General features: G+C 38.4%; 1 protein-coding gene across 1 annotated transcript in view; it reads left to right on the top strand.

The window, feature by feature from the left end:
- SLC7A14 (solute carrier family 7 member 14) overlaps positions 1–27,308 on the top strand; it is a 143,376-nt gene that overhangs the window by 38,948 nt on the left and 77,120 nt on the right. The window contains exon 2 of the mRNA XM_051983162.1: positions 19,180–19,665. Within this exon, the coding sequence (XP_051839122.1) occupies positions 19,362–19,665 (304 nt within the window). The 5' untranslated portion in view covers positions 19,180–19,361. The remainder of the gene's footprint in view (positions 1–19,179; positions 19,666–27,308) is intronic.

The raw sequence follows: 27,308 nt of genomic DNA, 5'->3' as shown, positions 1-27,308 counted from the left end.
CAGCTTGTATTTTCTCTCTGGGAGCCACTGGAAGGTCTTAAGAAAGTTAGTTATGGCAGCTATGACAAAGACGGCCACAGAAGGGAAAGACTGAGCAAAGGAGAGAAATTGGGAGGTTATTACAATGCTCAAAGCAAAAGGTGATGAGATCCTCAATGAGGTAGTTATAGTCTAAAGAAAGAAAAGCCAATTCAAGAGAGGGTGAAGAAGGAAAATTTATAAGACTTGGCAAGTGACTGGAAATAGAGAAAGAGAAGAAGGAGGTTGACTTTGAAGGTGAGAATCTGGGTGACTGCCATGCTACTTCCAGACACTAGAAAGTGTAAAGGAAAGAGACATCTGGGGAATTGGAGCCTTGCTGAGAGTTTGGTTCCAGTTATGAGCCAAGTACTACATGGGAATTGGTTCTAGAGTTAGAGCTTTTTAAATGGGACAAAGTAATATGGGAATTTGTTTTGCTTAACTATCTATTTGTTACAAGGGATTTTTTATGGGGGTAGGAATAGGTGGTCGGTAAAGTGGTAAAGTAGAGAGATTACCAATTGCCTTCCCACCCCAACATTTAAAATTTTTTTTAATATTTTTTTTATTTTTAAAAAGAAAGAATACTGGAAGGAATCAGACAAGCAGGACAGCTTGAAAAGTTACATATTGAACTTTTAAAAAGCAAATTCTTTATAACAGAAATTCAGTTTCACATAATTTTCTTTTTCTATTCAACTACTTAGAAATGCTCTTTTCATTTAGAGTTTAAGTATGGGATAGTGGGATTTTTTAATTATTAAATTAATTTAATTTAATGGGGGAGAAAGGTAAGTATTTTCTCTTAGTCCACTGAATTTATAGTCAGGAACTTGAATTCAAATGCCAGCTCCATCTTTACAGAACCCAGAAAGCCAAGCAGCTTCCAAGTGATCAAGAAAATAAAATGATTTCTGTGTTAAACCAAATATTAAACCAGCAAAGTTTAGAAGGAAAATTCTTCAGACGAGGGCCATGATACTGTGGATCAGTTCAGAAAAGCTTAGAACTTGAGAAGTCATGACTATGGGTCATGACTAGTCAAGACTAGAGTTTTGTCTTCCATCAAGACACCCAAGGGAGACTCTAGTTGCCTCAATTTATACCATGATTATCACTTAGTAGACTAGGGGCTGTGAACTTCAGAAAGGGGTTCCTGAAATTTCAATCAAGTCCAATATGTAGATCTATAGCACTAAACTACTGAAGCATAACTAGGGTTGGGGAAAACAGGGCATGGAAATGTACAGGTCACTAACAAACCCTTTCATTCAAGCAAAAGGATTAACGGAACCTAGCCCCATGAGCTAGAATAATTAGTCCAATAGGAAGCTCCCAGGTATGTGCTTCTTTCCCATCATACAAATCCCCTAGCCCATCCTTTTCCCTCTCTCAGCATCCTCCTGCCCAACAACAGCTACTAAATTAGCATATATGAAGTGTGATATCTTAAATTCAAATCATACATCATATATGTATGATATCTTAAATTCAATGTTTCATCCTATAACTGCTGAGGTTGGCAGACAGGAAAGGGGTGAATAACAGGAATCTCATTGGTTTGAGGAATTCCTGGTATGATTCTTCCCCCCACCAATGCAGCACAGCACCTTCTCTAGTAACTAAAGTCTTAGAGTTGCCCCCAGGGAGCTGAAAAATTAAATGACTTTGTCTCAAATCACTTTTCTCAGAGGCAAGACTTCCTATCCCAGGATGCCTCTTTGTAAAAGCTATTCTCTGGATATTCCATTAAATTATAGACCACGATGGAAAAAGAGTGAGAAAAAAAGTAAACCATTTCTAAAAAGATCTTTTATATCAGATTTGAAAAGTGAGGAAGAACTGGTAGCAGTGGGTCAGGAACAAAGTAGGAGACCAGTGACGAGTCATTTTGGACAAGGCTGCTTCTCTGTGGTGTTCAAGCACAAAGAAGGAAGGGAGGAGTTCTTTTAAAAACCTATTTCCTCTCTCCCCAGCTGGTAGTTGATTGACTCCATCTTCAGCCTTGTTCATGAAAAAGGGATTGTGCTGTGTACCTGTGGTTCTGTTTCAATCCTTAACTGCCTCCTTCCCTATCTGGACACTTTCAGTGAAATTGGACAATGGAGCACAGAGCTCAAAAGCAAGGGAAGGGCCCATTAAATTCTACAAGGACAATGGGGCTTTTGACCCCCTTTATATTTGAAGATTTCAGACTTATAGGCAACAGTGCTTTAATCGCAGTGCCTGATATATAATACTGGACATTTAATAAATTTTTTCCACTTTTATTCATTCAAATTTAATACAGCATATTTTTATTGTCTTCCAAGAAGGGATACAAGGTGATGAGGGTACAATGATACAAATAGAGCAGTATCTGCCCTCAAGGATCTTTGCATTCACGGGGATAAATGTAAGGTCAATTGAGAAGAAAGCCCTGAACCTGAAGTGCTCTTCATTGTTAGTGAGAGAAAAAAGATGAAGCATTATGGGCAATTATTAAATTATATTAAGAAGGAAGAATTCCAACATGTCACAGTAAAATCATAATAATCATTATTCATAATAACTTATATTTATAACATTCATTAATCATTTTACAAATATAATCTAATTTGACCTTCATTGTTACCCTGTGAATAGTTATTAGAAGCATTATGTCAGTACTTTGGGCATCTGCAATTTCATTAGTGTAGGAATCACAGATATACATAGCACATGGGTGGGTTGTGCCAACATATCCCAGGGGAGCATTATCAATGGTTCTTGACAGGGGTTTGCTGGCAAATGTTTAAGAACTGAGTGTCTAGGGGAAAAATACAAATGTGACCCACTTTTAAATTAAATCTGTAATATTAATACTTAATTACTTCTAGACTAAAGGATCAGGGGTCAGCAAACTATCGCCTGAAAGCCAAATCCTCCTCTCTGCTTTTGCACAGTTTATAACTAAGGATATAAAAAACAAAAGAGGGAAAAGATTTGGCTGAAGGGCCAAAGTTTACCAATCTGTGGTCTAGACAATCTACAAAACAATAAATCAAGCCTTGATGGATAGCATTTGCCCATTTTCTGGTATAAATGCTTGCTTTGAAATTTTAACAATAGCTCAAGAGCTCCAGTATATATCTGGTCTTAAACTTGAGAGGGAAGGAAAGGACCAATGAGGATGCTTCCTCGGGTTCTGCAAGCTCACTTGTCCAACTATGGTGAGGACTCCATCTTAGGAATGAATCACAACTTGTCTAAAACTTCATAAGGAAATCAGAGTTGTTTGAGATTCAGAGAGATGGTCACAAAACTAGCATGTGCCAGAGGCAGTTCTTCCCAATTCCCAGACTCATTCTCCATCCACTCTGCTCCATTGCCTCTCTGAAATGTCTTCATGAGAAAGGATATAAGTAGAGTGAGAGCCCTTTTGTCTCATCCCTGTCTCTACTCTCTGTTATTCATTACTGAGTTGGGGTAGAGATGCATTTTAACTTATGAAATAGAATTTCCACTTAACTGGACGTGGAGACTTTCTGCGGCATCATGATGTGTAAGTGGGAAATTCATTTCAAACCGATGTAATGAATCCTGGCTCTCCTCCACACGCGAGGACTGGTGATAGTGAAAGATGCTTGCCTCAGCTTTCCAGTAGTCTAATAGAAAGACAGAACGATAGCCAGAGGCAAAATCCAGCACTGGAAAACAGTCTTATGACTTTGGATTTAGAAAATACCATGAGGATCTATATGAGTTCTATAGAACCAGCAGCCCACGTGGGACCCAATGAGGCTGTCCTCAAAGGGGAAGTTGGGAACTAAAAATGAGCAATGCACAAAACAGGGTGAATCAGAACCCCTCATTTTTTACCAGTCTTTCAACTTTCCAACTTGTCAGAAGATCGACTATTTTCCTTTAACTGAAAGAAATCAGTGGAGCAAATGTGAAGTAGAAAAATAGGCCTTCTCTTTATAGAACACACCTTATTTTGGAAATTTGGGAATTTTCCCCCTGCTAGCGTCAGATCAAACAAATTAAGATGAATGAATAAGCATTTATTAAACACCTACATGTGCCAAGCACTGGGCTAAGCTCTGGTTATATGAACACAAAAATGACAACAAAAAAAGCTGAATAGCCTCCAGGTGAATGGATACCAGAAAAATGCAAGTGACAAAATGGCAACTTGTCAGGAAGGAACCAGGAAGATCTGAGTTCAAATCCAGCCTCAGATATTTACTAACTATATCATCCTGAATTAATCACTTAACTTTTCTGAACCTCCTGGGTTAGTTACTTAACTTTTCTGAATCTCAGATTCCTTGTTAAATGGAAGCAACAATAGCACCTACCTCCTAGAGCTATTGTGAGAGCCAAACAAGATAATTTTTGCAAAGTGTTTTGCAAACCTTAAAACACTATGTAAATACTACCTGTTAGTTATTCCCATAATTATATGTAATTATATATTAGGTACTACACAAAAATACCTGTTAACTAGCAGAGATAGTATGAAGGGTATTAATAGTAAAGGACATGCTGAACAACATGGCTTCAGAGATGCTGTGAGCAAAGAAGGGATATAACAATGATCCTTGACCCCAAATCCTCTAATGTATTGTTGTCCAATGGACTTGACCTTCTCAAAGTTCTCAAAGGCCATACTAAAGGCCTATAAATCTGGCCTTATTAATTCAAGCACCTACTCCATGTCAGACACTGTTCTAAGTGCTGTATATAGAGGTAAAGAAAGGACAAACTGGACTTTGTAGCCTCGTTGTTATAGGGAACTGAGATGAGACGGCTTCTAACAATTCAGGGAAGCACCTGCTCTGCTAGAAACAGAAAATCACAAAGAGATATTCTCGGCCCTCAGAGAATTTATGTTCTTCTGAGAAGCAATATATTCCTATCTATGTTATATATTTCAAATAATCTTGCATAATTATGCATGCATATATATATATATATATAATGCCTTGTTGGAAGACAAGTTTTAAGGAAGTGTTTTGCTCTACCAAATCAAAAGCTTTTGTGGTCAAGAAGCAAAAACCACAGTGGTATTTTGTAATCTTTATATCTCTCAGTCAATTGTATGATGGAGTCAATTCTGAAATAACACTTGTAAAATCCATCTCGAGCCTTACACGTACCTTCATCAAGGATGCCTTCAATGGATATGGAGATTGCTTTCATGAAATTTTTCTGTACAGTCTGTAAGTCAATCGGTCATCAAGCATTTATTAAGCACTTACACTACGCTAAGTATTGTGCTAAATATCAGGGATACAAAAAGAGGCAAAAATCTTTGCCCTCCAGCTCACAACATAATGGGAGAGACAACAAGCAAACAAATATATACCAACAAATTATCTTGGTGTGTGTGTGTGTATATATATATATATATATATATATATATATATACCAAGATAAATAGGAAATAATTTAAAGAGGGGAGGCAACAGAAATAAAAGAGTTGGAAAAGGTTTCCTGTGGAAAGGGGGGATTTTTCAAGTTAAAATTTGAAAGAAACCAAAGAAGTTGTTAGTTTTTTCTCAGTTGATATTTTTATTAACAAAATGCTTTGATATCTTCCCCTCCTTTTATGCCCTGCAAATAAATCCCTGTGTCTCCATAATTGTGTCCCCTTTTCTGTGTAGACTTATGCCAGATACTTTTCCCATCCCTGTTCTCTTTGGGGTTTTGTCTGCTTCTTCCATGAGCAAATCCAAGACTGTGATCCAAGAGTAGCGATTCTATTGACCTTGTTGGGAAAGTGGGTTTAGTATAAAGCCTTAACAGAAGTCCATCTTTCTTCTGCTAGTTGTCTTCCTTCTAGTTTTGTCCCTTAGGATCTCAACGCTCACTTAGGGTCTCTCTTTCTTAAAGCCTTTCTTTAAATTGACTTTGCCTTCCCTTTTATGAGGCAATAATACTGACAATCTTCTGCCATTCTTTGTAAAATTTTATAAGTTAATTTATAGTCTTACCCTATAGTGTTCCCTGGACTGCCATGTCTCTCTACTTGGCAAGCAAGGTCAGCATTTGCTGACTAATGTGCTTGAGAGGTTCTTTTTTTTAATTCCCCCATGATAGCAATTAGTTAAACTTCTATATGAAATTACTGTAATCAGTGTTTATATCATTTCCCTATCTAACTTCCATTTTTCATTGTCAATGACTTGGCTTAATAGGTTACACTGAGTTGTTCTAATTTCATTCTATGCCTTTTTCTCTTTTTAACTCCACCATTTGTAATTTCTGCCTTTAGTATACTTTGAGCTTTAACACTCAGGTCAGGCTGGCCTGCTTCATTGACATTAAAGAGTTTTTGCTTGTCTGTCATGAGCAGAAACGGTATGCTATGTTTAAGAAAATGGTGGGCCTACCATTTACTAACTGTGTGATCTGAGGCTGCTGCTAAACACTGAACATTCAAACTTTAATTAAATTCCTTAACTTTCAAATTTGGTTATAAGTATTATGATCAACTATCAGTTATCCACACTGGCACATGAAAAGAGAAAAAAAAATTTAATTCTTTTAACTTGGAAATTGGGGTGGGGGGGGATTTGTCTTCTAATTTTAAAATTTGTTTTTATTCCCTATATTCTTTCCAAGAATATTCCTGGAATACCCATACAATAACACAAATAGTTGAGGGAAGTCTTAGAGAGGAATGAATTATTATTTGTCATAGATGGTTGTCAGATTGTCAGAAAATTATGGAAATTTTCTGAAATTTTACATGAGAAGGGGATTTCCTTATTCTACATCCTTTCCTGAAGGAACAGAGTAAGATCTTAAACTCTTCCTTTTCTCTGTGTAACCAATTGCAATCTTCACTGTTCCACATCAGTGATCTGATTATATCATCAGCTGATTGACTCTCATATCAGGAACGAGTCATTTCCTGTCTGCTAAAATGAAAGCAAGTTCTTTTTTTTTTTTTCTGGTGTTGCTCAATACTTACCATTTCTGGTGCCTTCTAACTTTTATCTTAAGGAAATTATTCATGCTGCAGAGGCATGAGGGTTCTGGGTAGTTTATAAATCTTTTATTCTTGATTCCCATTTTCCAGCATATTTGTCATCATCTTCATCTATTTCTACTTAAGCACTGAAGTCCCCAAGTATCAAAGTAAATATAGATTTAATCTGAAAGGTCTCATCTAACTCTTTGTATAATTCCTTGCCTCTTCATCCTTTGCCACAGATGTTAATGCTTAAAATGGAAATAATCTTTATGCGGTCTTTTCTCAAATTCTATGAGCACTGCAACAGGAGCAGACAGAACAGCTGATGAAGTGATGGTTTTTGTTGCTATTGAGAAAAACCAATTCCATCAACCAATAAGTAAACATTTATTAAGCACTTACTGTATGATATTAATATAAGGAGGAGAAAAAATCTTATTCTCAAATTGCTTACATTCTAAATGGAGGTGACTACTGGCTCAGTGGATAGACCACTGAACCCAAAGTCAGAAAAACCTGGGTTCAAATTCAGCCTCAAACTATGTCTACTTCATTTTTCTTCTCTCTAAAATGAAAAAAAAAATAGCTCCTATCTCCAAGGATTGTTGTGAAGACCAAATGAGATAATATTTGCAAACTTTAAATCACTTTAGAAATGTTAGTTAGCGTGATTATTGTTATTGCCTAATCCTAGACCAACTATTATCTGTATAACTGTGCAAGGCACTTAATTTCTTGGGGCCTCAGTTTCCTTATTTGTAAAATCAAAAGGTTGCACTAGAGTAGAAGTTCTTAACCTGGGCTCCTCGCTCCCAGGATTCTGTGGAATAGATTTCAGGGGGTCTATGAAGTGAAATGGGAATAAATTACATCCTTATTTCAGCATAATTGGTTTCCTTGTAATCCTCTATATTTTATTTTATGCACTGAAAAAATTCTGCTCGAGGGCTTCACCAGACTGCAAAAGAGGGCCATGACACAAAATAGCATACTTGTCTATTTCCATTTAGCAGGTTTCTCTGTAGGATTCTCTCCTATGCTTCAAGCAATCGACTTCATTTGAGATCAGAGAACATTAACATGACCTATAAAGGTCTTAATTTTACAGAAGAGAAAACCAAAGCTAAGAGATATTAAGTGGTTTGTCTAAGCTTGAACATGCAGCAATTGGAACTAGATCCCATTCTGTTGATGGCTTACAACTCAATATTGTCAAGTTTAATCATTTATTAAATACCAATATATGCCTAAGCAGGAAGGATACAAAGGAAAGCAAAACAAAGCAGTCCCTGCTCTCAAGGAACTCACAATCTAAAGAAAAAGATGGCAAGTAAACAACTATTACAAACAAGATGTTTATGAGGTAATTTGAAGATATTAACAGAGAGAAGATACTACCATTGAGGCAGATTGGGAAAAATTTCACAAAGATAGTAGAATTTTAGTTGGGACCTGCAGGAAGACAGGAAAGCTGGGATACAGCAATGAGAGAGAGAATTAAAAGGGTAAAGGACAGCCAATAAAAATGGTCAAAGTTGGGAGAGGGAATGCTATCTGTGAGAAACAGCAATAGGACCAGCACCATTGCATGGCAGATAACACCAAGGATAGTTAGGAGTAAGAAAACTGGAGATGGAGGAGGACTTTATATTTGACCCTAGAGGTTATAAGGAAACCACCTACTGAAGCCGCCTATGAATAGGGGGAAGGTGTGTGACATGAATCAACCTGCACTTTAGGAAGATCAATTTGATAGCTGAGAGATTGATAGACTGCAGTGGGAAGAGATTGGAGGTAAGGAGACCAGCCTGAAACCTATTACAGTAGTCCAAGTGTGAAGTGATGAAGCCTGCATTATGGTGGTAGTAGTGTCGGAGAAAAGAATTAGATATATGTAAGAAATATTTTGAAAGTAGAATTCAATCCCATATCTTAAGGGACAAGGAAAAAATTATTTTCTTGATGCTTCTAAAAATCCCAGATTCAGCTAAAAAGTTAGCTGAAATAATAATTTTTTGCAAAGTAGAAGGATATAAAGTAAATCCATATAAATCATCAGCATTCCTATATGCCACAAACAAAACTCTGCAAGAAAAAATATTAAGAGATACCTCCACTTAAAGTAACTCTAGAGAGTATAAAATACCTGGGAATATCCCTGTCAAAACTATATGAACACATTTTTTTTAATTTCACAAATAAAGATTTAAATAATTGGAGAAATATTAATTGTTCATGTATAGGCAGGGCCAACATTAAAAAATTACAGTTTTGTCTCAACTAATTTATATATTCAATGCCATATCAAATAAATTATCAAAAAATTGTTTTACTGAATTAGGAAAAATGATAAAATTCGTTTAAAAGAACAAAGTCTAGAATATCAAAGGAACTAATAAAAAATGTAAAGGTTTAGCAAGCTTTTAAGATTATAAATTATAGGGGCAGTTGCTGATCTACATTGATCGAGATAGTTTTCTTACCAGGAATACTTTATATCAATGACATATACATATACACACACATATATATGTAGATATATCTATATATATCCAGATTGAACTGAAGGATGGATTCTAACTAATCGTATTTTCACTACATATTATATATATGTATAAGTATATGCGTGCATGCATATGAATCTCTCTATATAAGGTTCTCTCTACAGGGCTTTACGTTTTCCAAAGCAGTCTCATATTAGTTATCTATTAGTATTTTTGAGAACAACTTTATGAGATATCCAAGGCAGGTACATTAAGTTCATTCACTTCCAAAGGAGGTAACTGAGACTTGGAGAGATCACTCAATTTGGCCAATACCATAGAGCAAAAAGGCAAACTGAGAACCAAAGTGAAGAGCCTGTAACTCAGTCCAAAGTCGAAGAATGTATGAGGGAAAATAATATGAGATAGGACTAGAAAGATAGATGAGAATTAAGTCATGGAAGGCCTTAAAGGCCAGAGTGAGAATTTGGCATTTAATCTTGGAAGTCCTAGGGAAACACTGAAGAATTTTGAACAGGGAAGGGACATGGTCAGATTTCCACTTTAAGATTATCCGTTTGGCAACTGTGTGGGAAATGATTCTGATATCTGGTGGTTCTAAGAATATAGTCGGGCAGGTGGCAACACACAAGGCAACATTTCTCACCTTCTTCCTGATAGCAGAACTTCACCCTTTTCAGATAGCAGAACTTCACAGAGCAAGCTCCAGTTCTACTGGACCCCAAGATAAAGACCATGGCAATCTAAATTTCCATTACTCTCCATAAGCCAAGTAGCTAGAAATCGCTCTTTATCGAGTGTCTTCATTGGAAAGCCCAAAGACTGAAGAGTAATCAAAGCCAATCACAGCGCCTAGCCCATAGTAAGCACTTACTAAATGTTTGTTAAGTTGAAATTGAATTTGAGGTTTTAAAAAAAGCTCTTAGCTTAGGGAATATCTTTTCTATTCCTTCACTCAATTGAATTATTAGTTCAGTTGAATTGAACAGGAAAGACAAATAAGAAAGTGACTACAAAAAGCCGAAAACCTCTCTTAGAGTTAAAGTCTACTAACCATGCAGGGGTAAACAGGTCTTGTTTTAGTTAAAAAGCCAACAAATGAATTTCTTATTGCATTTCCTCAGCCTGCTGCCACAAGATGAGTTTCAGATTCACTCCATGTATAAGGAGAAATCAATATTTATACTTATCTGGAAGGAAATTAACCAAAGCAGAGAAGCCAGGGCTTGTTCAGAATAAACTGAATTTATCTAAGCAGTGAAAATTTAATTTAGGAGGGCAGCAATGGATCCAAATCCTGGAAAGCATCCACATCTCATTTGTACGGGCTCCCATCCATGTAAACAAAGGTCATTTCAGAAGCCAAGCAATTTGACTTTTATGGGTGCCACTAAATTTGTTGCCATGTAATGCTGATGTTTTATGACAAAGCTGACCTTTGCAGATATCCCAAGTAGAATAGAAGTGCTCGTTTATGGGAGACTCAGCAGCTCACAGTGCTATACACATAATAAATATTCATTATTCACAGAATGATAAGAAGATTGTTTATATTGTTTATTGTTTTTGTCATGTTTATATCATGTTTTAATGTTTGTAAAAATATATATCTTATCTTATTGGTTCCTCCCATCAACATGTGAGGGAGGTACCATACGTATCCATTCCATGAAGAAACATATTCAATAGCCAATGAATGCAAACAGACTGAAGAAAGGCAAATGACCAGATTTTCTTTTCTTTTCTTTTTTTTCTGAGGCACTTGGGATTAAGTGACTTGCCCAGGGTCACACAGCCAGGAAGTGTTAAGTATCTGAGACCAGATTTGAATTCAGGTCCTTCTGACTTTAGGGCTGGTGCTCTATCTATTGCACTACCTAGCTGCCTCAAATGTCCCAATTTTGAGAGAGAGAGAAAGAGAGAGAGAGAGAGAGAGAAGAGAGAGAGAGAGAGAGAATGAATAAGAATCCATAGTTTACAAACTATAAGCCAATAAGCTTGACTTGAATCCCTGCAAACACTCTAGAATAGCTTATTATAGACATAGTTGGTAAAGACCTAGAAAGGGAAACAGTGATAATAAAAAAGACAGCGTGGCTTTATCAAAAACAGGTTAAACTAGACTGGTTTTCTCTTTTGACAGGGGTACTAAAATGGTGGGTGAAGGTGATGCTATAGAGATTTAAACTAGGGTTTCCAGACACTTCCTCAAAATGACACAGTTATTTCCATTGACCTTTAACTAAAATTTAATACTTCTATTATCCATTGAAAAGCATTATTCTGAAAAGAGACCCATAATAAGAGATTCACAATATATTATTTACCTAGCTTTTTAAAAGACTTGCTAGATCCACATTAGGGGAAAGGGAAGAGAAGATGCATTTATTCAAATAGCTGCTATTTGCCATGTACTATGCTAAATGCTTTACAAATAATGTTTTATTTGATCCTCACAACAATCCTGGGAATTGGGTACTATTGTTGTCCATTATGTTACAGTTGAGAAAACTGAGGCAGGCAGAGTTTAAGTGACTTGCCCAGTTAATAAGCAGCTGAGGCTGGATTTGAATTCAAATTGTCCTGACTCCAAGCTTAACACTTATAATACAATTATCTCCCACAATTATGGAGAAGAGAGGAGATGTGGATTGGAAGATAACACAATTGGATGTCAAAGCTGGTTGCATGACAACTCAAAGAGCAGTCGTTAAAGGCTCCACACTTCCATAGATTCATTCATCTGAGTGGGTTCATATGGATCAGAGTCTAAGTGCACTCGCTACTATATTTAACTGAGTTCATCTCATTCTGCCCTGGGAAATTTTCCAACAAGAAGGAAACTTGTAGGCTTCCTGTCTGTTTCAATCCAGGGGGGTGTGAGGAGATGACATGGACAGAATAAAGCCGTAAGGCACTGTCGCCACTCTCCGCCCCCATTCCAGACAACTTTCTGGGCTTCCCAGAAGCATTTCTTATGATCAAGAGAATCACACTCAAGGAAGAGCTACCAGATCGCTAACAAGTATGATTCATTTCCCAATGTCCTCTACGATAAGTCTTGATGGATATCACATCGGGACAAATAAGTGGGCGATGGATTTAGAGACGATGGCGCGTCCAAAACTCCTGATCCATCGGGTGGATCTGTCCAACCTGCCGAGGAAGGAGCAACTATTGCCTCTGGCTGACTCCGCAATTATGCAGGTGCTATTTCCATGCCTTCATTACGGCAGGGTACATTTTAGGAATTACACATGATATAGGGTAGTCTAGACAGCCGGAAAATCTTTTTTTTAAACCAATTCACAAAAGCTGGCACTGATCCTTCCTATGTCTGCCAAGGCAGGTTTTTCCCTCCTTCCTAGCTGCATATATAACCTCTCATAATTTCTTATGTTGACAATGGCTCTTTTTTTGGCCATAAACACATTTAGTCTGAGTTATAGTGGGCAGGTTCCAGAAAGTGAATCAGGGAGCTAAGTTCCATCCCTGCCACTCATTAGCTATGGATGCTGAACAAATTACTCATCTCTTTGGACATCAATTTCTTCAGCTGTAAGATAAGCCTATGTAATCTCTAAAATCCCTCCAAGCTTTAATAATGTTGGTATCTTTAATAATAATATTTAACACATAAGGAAGCACTTCTCTTTGAAAAAGTTATAGGATCTTTCAGACAACTAAATGATGACTCAGTAAGTCCCAGGGAAGTCCTTTAGTTCCCATGCTAGAGAGCCAAGGTCCTAGCACAGATAAGCAGTGAAATGCAAAATTCCTCCTCCTTGTTCCCCCACATTCTCATCTCGTGTAACAAACTTGCCCACAGACAAAGGGAATGGTTGCTATTGTTGTTGAGTCATTTTCAATCATGACACTTCGTAATTCCATTTGGGGTTTTCTTAGGAAAGATGCTGGAAGGGTTTGTCATTTCGGCAAATTACAGATGGGGAAACTGAAGCAAATAGGTTTAAGTGTCATGCCAAGGGTCACATAATTTGTGTCTGAGGTCAGGTTGGAACTCAAAAAAGATGAGTCTTCTAACTCCAGGTCTGAGCTTCTATCCACTCAACCATCTAGCTGCTCAAAGAGATTGGACTAATATATAAAAAAAGAATCAGATTTTCACAATACTATCAGCAGTAGTGGGGAGTACAGGACACAGATTTTTTTTTCATCTAAAGAGACCAAGAAGAAGGAGAGGGGAGAAGAAGGAAGATGCCCCCTGAGCTGCCATGCTCCATGGGGATGAGTTCCCTTCTCTTACCAATGGACAACCAGGGAATCCTAGGAAGGACTTTTGAAGGAGAAGGCACTTTAACTGAGCAACTGTTTTCTTCTAGTAAGCCAAAACTGAATGTTGAGGCTATAGAGCAAGACAATGCACAACTTGGTGCATTTCAGTAGATATAAACTTTAAGGTAGGAACTACCTCATTTCTGTCTTTGTTTCCCACACTATGGGAGCTAAAAAAACATTTGCTAAATAGAATAGCACTAGGCCATTTGGGTAAACTGATCCATTAACATTTGCAGCCTAAGAGCCATCTGAATCCAGAGAGAAGTCCATAGGGATTAAATGTGGATCACAACATAGTATTTTTGCCTTTTGTTGTTGTTATTTGCCTGCTTGTTTTTCTTTCTCATTTTTCCCTTTTAATCTGATTTTTCTCATGCTGCATAATAAATGTAGAAATTTGGTTAGAATTGCACATGTTTAACCTATATTGGATTACTTGTTATTTAGGGGAGGGAGTGAAGGAAAGGAGAAAAATTTGGAACACAAGGTTTTGCAAGAGTGAATGTTGAAAACTATCTTAGCATGTATTTTGAAAAATAAAAAGCTTTTATTATAAAACCAAAAAAAAAAAAAAAACCTCATTTGCAGCCTAAGACAAAGAGATAAATTAGGAGAATATATGCTGGGGAACAGATGGGCAGAAGCTGGCAACCCCATGAGAATTTTTGTAGAAAGAAGGCTCATCATGATCCACCCTGAGAAATGAGAATCTAGGTTCCTGCCTTCCCTACCTCCAATCCGCCTTCCAGAATATTTATCTCAACTCTAATTTCTCCAAATTACTGAAGCAAAATAATAATAATAATTAAAGATCATTGGCTTGAGATGTAAATAAGCATAAGATGTATTTGCTTTACAATAAAAAAAAGGAAGGAAACTCCTATAGGCACAAGTTCTATTTGCCAAAATAATCTAACTCACCCAATCTATGAGATTTTCCTTTAGAATCCAGGAAAGAGGGGGTCCAAAAGAGCCCCACAAAAAACCAGGCTGGAGAGAACTTGGCAACTAGGAAACTACTCAGTAACTTAAGTGATTGGTCCTAATTGGTTTTAACTGGTCTCAAAGCCAATTAGGCTGGAATTTGGTGTGCATGGAGGTAATGTTAAATCACCCTGGAAAAGGAGATGCAGCCAGAAAGGCTATAATGACATCATAGACATTGATCAATGATATTGATCATAGAGGCAATAGGGAACCACCGAGATTTCTTGAGGTGAGGCACAATATGTCAGACCTGCATGTCTAAGGATAGTAACTTGATTCCAAATCCTGAATTCTTCCTTTAGACTAACTTCACTAATTCCTATTAGCTGAGTAAACCCATTGATATTCCTTTAATGACCTCTGCAATCTTCCACCTGCTTAATGACCTCATCCCTTAAAGAAGACCAGTGGCTAACATTTAATTGTTTGCATCTCATCATCCTTGCCAATCTGATGAATTGCTTTAATTTGCACCTTGATAATTTTAATTTGCATTTGGGATTCAGAACATTTTTTACTGAGGGTTGTACACAGTTTTCATTTCTGTTTTTTAAATTCACCCTGTTGTATCCTTCAATTCTTTGCCTATTAGAGAGAATTGCCCTTGTTCTTAAAAGAGTTGTATCAATTTCTTCTGTAGCTCAGAAATCAGATCTTTATCAGAAATTATACTGCAAAGAGATTGCTCCAATTAACTGCTTCTCTTCTCATTGTAAATACATTTATTTCAATTTCTGGTAAATAAAGTTTTAGTTTCATATAAACAAAATCAAGTAAGCAGAATGGTAAATAAAGTCAATGCCTACCTAGATGCTAGGTATTAGGTACAAAGTCAAAAAATTTTCTGAGCTCTGTCCTCAAAGTGCTTACAATCAATGGGGTTGGGGTAGAGGACCATATTTCCAAAAAGAAGAGTACTGTATTAGAGAAACAAGAAAATCTGAAGAGAGATCAAGAAGTAATAATTAGATCCTATAATAATAATAATTTGATCTTGTGGTAGCAGACAAAAAGATGCTGTTTTTTCTTTCTTGATATGAATAATGCTATTTCAGAATACGCCTCCATTTATTATTAAATGGCCAGGCCCATCTAACCCTATATCTTACCTTCCTTTAACTCGGTTCTTTAGGCCAGAGTGATCAAAAACAGGCTATCTTGTCTTAGACCCATGAGGCCAGTGAGAGACTAGATTAAATTTTAAAATCTCAGTCTCCTCCCCAGGAAAAAAAAATAATTCAGTCATTGACTGTTTGTAAATCAGTCTGGCTATATATATTGTATACTACAAGAACCTGTAAGAAATGGCTTATTGGCAGATAGCCATAAAGATTGACCATCTGTCAGTTGACAGTTCTCCCCCCATCACTACTACACCCCCCTCCCCAATGTTACAATAAATACACAGAGAAAAAAACCTTTTGCTAAGTTGTATTCTAAATTTTGATGAAATGGATAATAAACTTCAAACAATTCTGTGAGGGAGGTATTACTGCTCTTGTTTAAAGATGAAGAAACTGAGACTCTGACTTGTTCTTTGGATTTGCAGCAAATAAGAGCCTGAAGTGAGATTTAAGCTCAGACTTTTTGCTACTAAGTTCCTTTCTGCTAAAACACGTCATTTCTCTAACCAGGATGTCGGTGTGAAAGTTAAGATTTTCTCCTAGACTTTGGTGGGAGCCATTGAGCTATTGTTCAGACAAGAAATACACAGTGAAGGTGCAGACTCTAAAATTCTGACTTATCTGAGATGTGAAACCAAATAAACCGACACTACCCCACTCCACCCCCACCTCATGAACCAAACTGCCACGTTTCCCCTGACTGTTAATGAATTAGTGTTTCTAAATACTCTAAAAGCTGATAATCATTGTACCAAGTGCTAAGTAGTTTTAATTAATGGTGTTAGTAAGTTCATGCAAAAACCATTCCCAAAGGGACTTACTGCAAGAGAGGCAGCCTAGCATAACAGATAGAGGGGGAGCCCTTGGAATCAGAAAAACCTGTGTTCAAATTCTACCACTGACACAAATTAGCTGTGTGATGCAGGATAAGTTACTTAGCCAGTTAATGCTCCTGACCACCACCCTCAGATTGTTAGATGTAGAACAGTCCCCATCTGAATTGGCTGAGGAAATTTCCTCAGCCGCAGGAACTTTACACATTTTTTAAATCAAGGTCTGGTCTTAAAATTAGACAGACAGACAGACAGATAGATACATAGATGAATGGATAGATGGATAGATATATGTGTATATATATACATATATACATATATATATTGCAAAAGAAAAAGTCTTGGTCACATCAATCATATACCTAAAATCAATGTTCAATTCTATTTGGCATGAATTTCTGCTAAACTGGTGCATTTATAATGCTTCCATGTTCCAAGAAACTAGTCATGATTTTTATTTCATTCAGGTCAGTAAGAATTGATTTCATGCCTTTTATATAAAAAACACCGTGCTAGATTCCGCAGATAAAAAGACAGAAAATATAGCACTGCTTGCCTTCAGGGAGCTGACATTCAAACCCATCCCACTCTTAGCAGTCAAATTCATCTTTGCAAAGCACAGAGCTGACCACATCAAGTTCTCCCTCTTCTTCCATTTCTAGGGACTGCTCTATACTTCCAGCATCAAATAGAAAATCTTGTCAGACATTCAGAACCTTTTCCAACCTGACCTCCTCCGCCTTTCCAATGTTCTTATTCCTTACACCCCTACTCCCATCCAGTGCCATTGACCTTCTTACTATTCCTAGAGCAAGATGCCCCATCTCCCACCACTCCAGCTGTTTGCCCTGGCTGTCCTCCAGAACTGGAATTCTCTCCATCCCCACCTCCTATCCTCCATGGTTTCCTCCAAGTCCCAGCCAAAATTCTGCTTCTTCTGAGAAGCCTTCCATCTTCATTCTGGTCTCTTTCCTGTGTTGATTGTCTCCAATGGATTCTGCACTTAGCACGGTACCAGATTATAGTAGGTACTTAATAAGTGCTTATTGATTGCCTGACTTGTTAAGAAATCTTCAAAGATATATAGATAGATACAGATACACATATGTGTGTGTGTGTGTGTGTGTGTGTGAGAGAGAGAGAGAGAGAGAGAGAGAGAGAGAGAGAGAGAGAGAGAGAGAGAGAGAGAGAGAGAGAGAGAGAGAGAGAGAGAGAGAGAATGAGTTACACAAGATAATTTCAAGAGGGAGTTTTGGAATTCATGTAATTCAATTTTTTCTTCCCCAAGTGGGGAAACTGAAACTCAGAGATGTAAGTGACTTTCAACACTGGAATTGTTTCATCTCATTAGCCTTTAAAATGCCTTTGCTGTTTCAGATAGTTGAAGTCTAAGCTGAAAGTTCAGGGTGAACATGAGGGATTTTGGATAGCACGGCCATTTCACAGATGTAAGATTTATCCTGTATAAGCTAAGGATGGACCCAAGGAGAAGTTAAGATAAGGATAAAACCGATAAAATAACCCACCTTTATGGGGGCTAGGTAGTATAAGAGTATTTTGCCCATTTTACAGATGGGAGGACTGATGATGAAAGAACAAGTAACTTGACCACAATAAGTCAGTGGCTGAAACAGGGCATCCTGGGCAAGAACACAAAATACCTCATCAAATCAAAGACAAAGAGTTGAAGAGGTTGGGGAAGCCCATTGGAAACAAGAAGCCCTAGGGAAGAGACCTTGGGATCCCTCTCATGGAAGAGAAACAGAAATCCCAGGATGCTTCTCCTGTGGCACAGATCCTAAGACCCAGTGAGGTCACAGTGGGAGAATCTAATACCAAGGAATGGTGCCAGCCGATGGCACTGAGGGATAACGAGAGAATAAGGCAGGTCTGGGTCAGGGAAAGCACACCCTCTTCTAACTCCTTATTTTAACCCACCATTATTTGTGTTCATTTATCTTATTGGATTGTGCATATTTGTTACAAGGGAAGACTTCCACTGAAGAAAAAGAGTAAAATGGGTTGGTAGTAATAAAGATGAAAAAGGAATATAAATAAAACTTTTTCTTAATTTGCAAAAGCAATTACAAGATGCAGGAGGGAACATAAATAGAGCAATTTTGTTAATTGCCTTGTTAAATTTAGCACATGCACCCACATACATACATACTTACTTTTTAAATCAAAGTCAATAGCATTAGCTAACTATTCTTGCTACCACCTGCTAAGAGCATTTGTTTCTATATGGTTAAAGGGATATAAGTATCACCAAGGCCTTTTGAATTTCAGTGCCCAGGAGCAGAGCTCTACCTGCCATACCCTAGTTATGGCCCCAGGCTGAGCTGAAACTTTGGACCACAGTCCTCTGACTTTGCTGTTCCTTCCACCATTCCTTAGTCCTTCAGACTCAAGGTGTTGCTTCCACTTGATCTCACTCACAGTTCTCTTTTGTCTTTTTCTTTTAGGGTTTCCCGCAGGATTCAGAGAAAGGAGAAAGCATATGGCTCAAGCATGTGGCTGAGGGACCCCCTGGGTCTTTTCTGAAAGGAGTCTCTCCTTCCTTGAAGTTGATGTGCTTCTGAGCCATTGAGCAAGCTCTCCAATCTCTCCAAGCAGCTGGCATCTGCCTCCGCCCCTCCCCGTCACAATGAGTGGCTTCTTTGCCTCTCTGGACCCCCGGCGGGTCCAGTGGGGGGCTGCTTGGTATGCCATGCACTCTAGGATCCTCCGCACTAAGCCCGTGGAGTCGATGCTGGAAGGCACGGGAGGCACCACGGCTCATGGCACCAAGCTGGCCCAGGTGCTCACCACCGTGGACCTCATCTCCCTTGGAGTTGGCAGCTGTGTGGGCACGGGCATGTATGTGGTGAGTGGGCTGGTGGCAAAAGAAATGGCGGGACCCGGCGTCATTGTGTCCTTCATCATTGCGGCTGTGGCTTCTATCTTGTCAGGTGAGCATTGGGGTCTTGGGGCCGGCATCGCGGAGGAGTTGGGAGGTTGGGGCAAGGGAAACTTACCTATCTCAGAGACTCACTTTGATGGATCAGTTCCAGTTGTACTCCCAGAGTGGAATGGGATGAGATTTAGTAGAAACAGAGTAGAAGGGGCTAAAAAATAAGATGGCAAAGAGTAAAGATTTCTGGCCATCAGTTCACTGAATCAATGAATGAATGAGTAAATGAATGAATAAAAATCATTTATTAAGTAATTGCTATGTGAGTTCAATTCAAAAAGCATTTATTAAGCACTTACTATTGTACCAGATATTTTGCTACATGAGGAAATGGAAAGGCTAAATGAAAACATGCTCTTCTCTCAAAGGACTTATATTCAAAGTTCATAGAATTTCACAGAACTAAGGGACCTCAATGGCCTTCTAACCCAACCCATAATAAATAAGAATCCTCCTACAGCACCATCCGTAAGTGTTTCTCTATAGCTTAATCTTTTCTGTGTTGGGATCCCTTGGACAGCCTGATGAAAACTAGAGCTCCTTCTCTGAATGATACTTTTATGCATTTAAAAATTAAATTAAAATTTTTAGATGCATAAAATAAAATTCAAAGGAAACAAATTATAATGAAGTACAATTATCAAAATAAATATATTTTCAATTTGTTGTTCTTCAGTTTTAAGTCACGTCCAATTCTTGATGACCCCTTTTGGGGTTTTCTTGACAAAGATAATATACTAGTTTGCCATTTCCTTCTCCAGCTCATTTTACAGATAAGGAAACTGAGGCAAATAATGTTAAGTGATGTGCCCAGGATCACACAGCTAGTAAGTATCTGAGGCCAGATTTGAATTCAGAAGATGAGGCTTCCTGACTCCAGGCCTGCACTTTGTTTACTGCACCATCAAGCTGTCTCCTTCCCCTTCCTTTTTTTTTTTTTTTTTAATTACAAGCATGTATTTTCTCTCCTCACCTTACTGCAATAAAAATAATTTAAAAATGCACGGTTCTAGGCCCAAATTTCTATGATAAAGGTCTCCTTTGCAATACATAAAAGAAATTGCTTCAAATTTACAATAAGAGCCATTTCCCAATGGACAAATGGCCAAAGGCTATGAATAAGCAATAGTCATGTCAACAACTGATCCCATGTAGCTGGAGACACCAGCTCTGCCCAGATGGAAAGGGAGCTCCTAAGAGCAGGGATTGTTTCATTTTTTACCTCAAAAATAGGTATTTTTTTAAAACCATAGTCACAAACACCAGAACACAAAATGTCTGTCCTCTGCTTTGCTTGAAGATCTCCAGGAAGGGGAAACCCATTCCCTCTGAGAAATCCATTCTCCAAATCCCATCCTCCCGGAGAGGATTTCCTGACACAAAGGCTAAATTGGCTTTAAAGCTCCAAATCAATGTTGGCTTAACATTTTGACAGAGGGACTTCGAGTTAGGAAAGACATAAGAAACAGCAAAGTCACTAGGACCCGGGAGAACCCCCACCCACACACTCAGATACAATTCTCTGGTGCAACAATAAAACCAGCTTTCTTCCTCTCTTTCCTCTTTTGCCTGCTCCTTCCCCTACACACACACACACACACACACACACACACACACACAAAGGGATACTGGAATAAATCAAGTCAACTGATCTTTATCCACTGAAATTCTCCTCTAATGACGCCCGTTGGGTAGAGTTGACCCTAGATGAAATTGCACCTTCTGAGCACAATACTTCAGAGTTCTTATCAAGCTGGAAAGGCTAGAGGAGGAGGATGACGATGATGATGATGATGGCAGCATTGATAGCTTGATATTTATTGCTTTAAGGTTTGCAAAGCTCTTCACGTAGATCATTTCCTTTGATCCTCACAAGAACTTTAGGAGATGGGTGCTATTAATAAGCCCCCTCCCATTTCACCCATGGGGAACTAAGCCTTACTGACTTGTCCAGAGCCACATAGCTATTAAATGTCTGAAGTCATGAATTTTTTTTCTAAAAAATGGTGGTTTCATTAACTCTGAGTCATTAAGAGAGAGAGCAGTTGAGAGCAGTGTGGCTCAATGGAAACCCACTCTGGAATCAAAGGAATTGGATTTAAATATTGTTTCTGATGCTTACTGCTAGTGGCTCTGGGCAATTCTCTTTAATTCTCGAAAGTTCAGGTTCCTCAGCTGTAAGAGCAGGGGCTGCCTAAACAGCTTCTGAGGTCCCTTCCAGTCCCAAAACCTCTGATCCTGAATTCCTGAATTGTGAAAGGAAGAAATTTCTGGTTTTAAGAGTTCTAAGTAAGATTAAGAACTGTAGGATGCTACCTTCAAAATGTTGAAGAATTCAGATGGGTAATGAGCCCATCCTTTCTCATTTGGCTTTTATTAATACTCATTTCCACTCTCTGCTGCTTCTCCATTAATCATGTGCTACTCTCTTCCAAGTTTTGAAGAGTTCTTCATAGCAATGGGGACCAATAATCCATTTCGATGTGTGCCCAGACTCAGCAATTCCAAAATTCCTTTTGTTAATGGGCAATGATAAGTCAAGAGCACCTCTGCTTTTCCCAAAGTTTGAAGTTAGCAAATCTCATGTCCTAGTGATGTATTTTGTACTGCTTTTCACAGTCTAGAATTGACAAGGGTTCTGTGGCTATCAAGGGGAAGAAAAAAATTAACAAGTTTCTTTAAACTGTTCTAAAATGAGGTTCAAGAAACATTTCCTGATGATTGATATCTAAAACTAGGATAGTAAAAAGCTTTTTACTAATTATAAAAAAGAGCACAATTGGCCAGAACACTAAATTACCCAGGATTGTACTTGTATTCATGGGGTGCTGGTAAATGTTTAACAATCAGATCTTTACAAAGTGTATGGAAGAATCATATGCTTTTAAGCATAATTTTGCATTAGTAACACTTACTCTATCACTTTCTAAAGTCTTCAGGGGTCCTCAAACTTTTTAAATAGGGGGCCAGTTTACTGTCCCTCACATTGTTGGAGAGCCGGACTATAGTAAACACAAAACCTTTGTTTTGTGGGCCTTTAAATAAAGAAACTTCATAGCCCTGGGTGAGGGGGATAAATGTCCTCAGCTGCTGCATCTGGCCCACCACCATAGTTTGAGGACCCCTGGATAATCAAAAAAAAAAAAAAAAAATCCAATTGATCAAATTCTGCTTTGTAGTGTTTGTTGTTTTCTAAGATGTAAATGCTCACACTGAAAATCATCTCCAGTGAATCTATACCTGACTCCAGCACATGTCTGCTTGTACTCAGCATTTGTTTTCTCAATGTTTGGTGATTTTCCCAAATCGCTGTCATTTCCCAGTCCTTCTCCAGCTCACCAAACTCACCTGTGCGACAAAGAATTCAAGTTAAGCAAAATGTCCATGTTTAAAGAACATAGTTGTCATTCAACTCCTATAACTCACCTTCCCTACCAAGAAAGATGTTTCCTCATTAGTCCTCAAAGAAGAAAGATTATCATCGCATGAATTAGAATGTGTTTTTTCTTTACATTATTATAATCATGAAAAATGTTCTCTAGTTGCTACTTTGCATCAATTCATGCAAATCTTAAATTTCTCTGGATTTTTCCTATTTTTCATTTTTTTACTGTGCCGTAATATTCATAGCATTCATGTGTCATAATTTGTTCATCCATTCCCCCATCAAAAGGATTCACTTTGTTTCTGGATTAATTTTATTGCTATAACAAGTAATGTTGTTACGAATATTTTGGTACAGAGAGAAAGAGAGACAGAGACAGACAAAGACAGAGACAGAGTGAGTGTATGTGTGTGTTACCTTTCCTTCTGTCTTTACACTTTGGAGTAAAAGACCAGTATTATTGTTATTACTCGCTCAAAAGATTTGAACATTTGGGTTTCTTTGGGAACATAGTTCCAAAATATTTTCTAGATGAGCTAGACCTTGGTCTGTTATTTCACCAACAACAGAGAAACAAATCACCAAAAACAAAAACAAACAAACCCACACCAAGGATTTCTTTGTTTAGGTAAGATTGACCTGTGCTTTTATTGAAATGGAAAATTCCCAATTAAAAAAAAAACCCAATTCCTTGTACCAATGCAGATGAGTACCTGCTTTGTCACTTCAGATGTTGCCTGGAGCACGAAGAACTTATGTGAATTCTCACTTATGTACCTAAGGATATATAGTTAGTATGTATTGGAGGGGAGACTTGAATCCAGAGCCTCCTGACTAACAGCCCACTGAACATACACAGAAACAACACTTTCAGAGTATATACATTGATACCGTTCTATAGCTTCTCCAGCATCCTATAGGATTCTTCAATATCCTCACCCAATAAGCAAAGACTAAAATAAATTCAACACCCTGGACTTTCTAAATCAAGCAAGGTTTCTGAAAGAATTTCAACACATGTTGAAAAATTAATTTTCTACTTAATTTTCAATTAACCAGAAAATTCCAACCACCCTCACACAGCATAGAGATTGGATTTTTCTGTATTTTCTTTTATTACAAATTAATTTGTTCATGAAGAGTTGAATGTGACTCAACATAACTGAAATTTATGCAATCTAGATTAAAGAGGGAAATTTGTAGAGGTCTGAGTTTATGTGGTAAATTATAGTATTTATTAAGTATCTATTAGGCCAGGCACTGTGCTAAGCACTGGTGCTACAAAGAAAGGCAAAAACCAGACTTTGCCCTTGAGGAGTCTACAGTTTAATGGGGAGGAGGAAAAAAGGAAGGGAGATACAAACAACTCCATACAAAGAAAATAAAGATAGGATAAACTGACGGTGATCTCAGAGGGAAGGCAGTAAGATTGTGTAAGACTAGAAATCAGTTTGTCCACCTCCCTCAAATTACAAAGGAGGAAACTGAAGCTCAGAGAGTTTCTAGATGAATGGGGGAAAGGGGGTGAAGAATACAGTCAAGCAGGGAAGCATGTGAGGGAGCATGAATCTGATGTTTGATGATGTGGCTCAATAATTGCATCATAGATTTCTTTTTATCTGTGTCTAAGCCAATGGTTCTCAAAGTATGGTCTAGAGAATCCTGAGGATCTCTGAAACCCTTTTAGAAGGTCTACAAATTCAAAAATAGTTTTTATTTCCAGTATGGTAAATGTCTATCAATATAATTCAGATAAACAAAAACGCTTTGGAGAGATCCTCAATCATTTTTAATAGGATAAAGATACTGAAAACAAAACTTTGAGAACCACTGGTCTAAGCCTTAGAGCTCGCTAAAAGAGAGAGAGATAGAGGAAGGAAGGAAGGAAGGAAGGAAGGAAGGAAGGAAGGAAGGAAGGAAGGAAGGAAGGAAGGAAGGAAGGAAGGAAGGAAGGAAGGAAGGAAGGAAGAAGGAAGGAAGGAAGGAAAGAAGAAAAAGAAAGAGAGAGGGGAGAAAGAGAGAGAAAGAGAAAAAGAAAAAGAGAGAAAGAAAGAGAGAAAGAAAGAAAAAGAAAGAGAAAAAAGATAAAAAGAGAGAGGGAAAGAAAGAGGGGGAGGGAGAAAGATTCATGTGTGTTGGATTAAATTGAATACAGTCAAGCCTAAAGCTGATTACACATAAACACACATACATATATATACTTCTACCACTTGGCATAGTGCCAGGCACAGACTAAATAAATATTAATAAATGCTTATTGGCTAGCTAAATTAAAAATATATACAAAGCATATCCAGAGTAATGGAAAAGAGGAGAAATTACTCACCACTAATGGGATCAGGAAAGGTGCACCAGGGAGCTAGTGATTCCAAAGTTGAGATGAGGAGAGTATTCCAAGCATAGAAGAAAGCTTGTTCAAAGGCTTGGAGAGAATGCCATGCCCACGCAGGAGTAAAAAGACCAATTTGGCAGGCCCAGAAAATGAATGAGGGAAGAATAATGTGCAATCAGCCTGGAAAGGGACACAGAAGCCCTATTTTGCAAAGCTTTAGCTACCAGAGGAAATTGTATTTTGATCTAGAAGCAGAGAAGTCAGGACTGTCCCTCTGGCAGCTGTGAAAGGACGGGAATTCAGAGACTATTATGATAATCCAGGCCAGATGAGGGGTGATGAGGGATTGAATGGGGGTAGTGGCTATATCATTGTGTTATTTCTGGGTTTGGGGGCTCAATTGTTGAATTTCATATCTTTTTTTAATTCCCTGACCTATTTAGAGCCATAATTAAGAATTCTAGAGCCTGGAATAAATCAGTTGTAAAGTAGACCTAACAGAGACCTGGACCATGATGCCTTGTGTCTCACAGGGAGGCAGCTGGGAGTTGTCAGGGAAGAGGGCAAGGGAAAGCTTCAAGATCCCCCTTTGCTAGCACACCCTGAACATTGCAGGTAGAGTGTGATTCCTTAAGCCCAGTGGCATGGCGTAGAGTGAAGAAAGCAGTCTACCTTTGTCAGGTAGTTACCTTGTTTTGGGTGTGGTCCTTTCCTAGCCTTTCCCCCCATGACATTAATTACCATTTGCATCCCCCCAGCTTTTCAACCCCAGGAAAATGAGGGGGGGCAGTTAGAGGCAGGGGGAAAACAGCAGGGGAAAAAGATGTTAGGGAAAGATGGACCATGAGAGAGAGCCACCCCAGCAAGAGATCCTGGTGGCAGTCACATCATATAGCATAGAAATACCTAGTCAGAGCATTGCTGCAGGGATAAAGGGCAGTTCCTACCAAATGTTGGCATCCTGAGATGAAACCCAAGCTGCCCTGCCCTAGGAATGGTTCTGGCTACAATCCTCAATTCTAACTTTCCTGGCCGATCGATTTACCCAACCCAATCTACAATAAACTTGAAGCTCTCAAGATGTGGAGGAAATAATGGGAGCAACAGAGGGTACAGAACAAAGGTCACCCCTTTCTTTGATGCACTGGCCTTAAGGCTTGTGATGGGAAGAGTCTCTCTTCTAAGATGTCTGTCTCGGGGCTCCCACATTGCTTAAACATGGTTCTCAGTGTCCCGACTACTCATCTTGGATTGTTTTTTCATAGCAGCAAGATTGTTGTCTTAAGAAATAGAGATTATTTAGATAGCCTAACAGCCGGTTTTCTTGTTTGGCTGTTCCCAGTCGTTGCCAAGCTGAGGCAGGATGTGGGCACTGGACCCTAGGAGTCCACTCGGTCACCGGCTTTCTATTTCAGGCTTGCCTTCCAAAGGCCTCTCCCAGCAATCAAGGAACTGCACGTAGTTAAGCAGCTCGGGGCCAGCACCTCAAACATGCCTTTCAGACTCAGAGAAGCTGATACTTCCCATAGAGCTCTGCTCATCAGAACCCCATGCTCTTTTCTCTACAGCACCTAGACAAAACAGACTCTTCCTCCTTGCTTTGAGGAGACTCCTCTCCTCATGTCCCCCTCTTCAACTTGTGCCAGAGAGTTCATTGTTCCAGCTACGTGTAAATCAGGACATGAAAAGGGACTTCTCAATACATCTGTCACCTGCCGCAGGTAAAGAAAAAATAGAGAAAAGTCGCTATGAAGAAAATCACAATCTCATCTAAAATGCTGGATTGACATCCCTGTAGGCCGCAATGTCTACTCTGTCAATTCTAGATCCAGAAAACGTGAACAACTAATTTTAATAAAATTTTTTGCAAGAACTTCAAACTATCCTAATTGTAAAATGAATTTAGCAGGATGATAAGGACACA

Source organism: Antechinus flavipes, chromosome 3 (assembly GCF_016432865.1).
Source record: "Antechinus flavipes isolate AdamAnt ecotype Samford, QLD, Australia chromosome 3, AdamAnt_v2, whole genome shotgun sequence".
NCBI classification, from domain to species: Eukaryota; Metazoa; Chordata; class Mammalia; order Dasyuromorphia; family Dasyuridae; genus Antechinus; species Antechinus flavipes.
The sequence above is the reverse complement of the archived record's forward strand: the minus strand, read 5'-3'. Positions and strand labels throughout refer to the sequence as shown.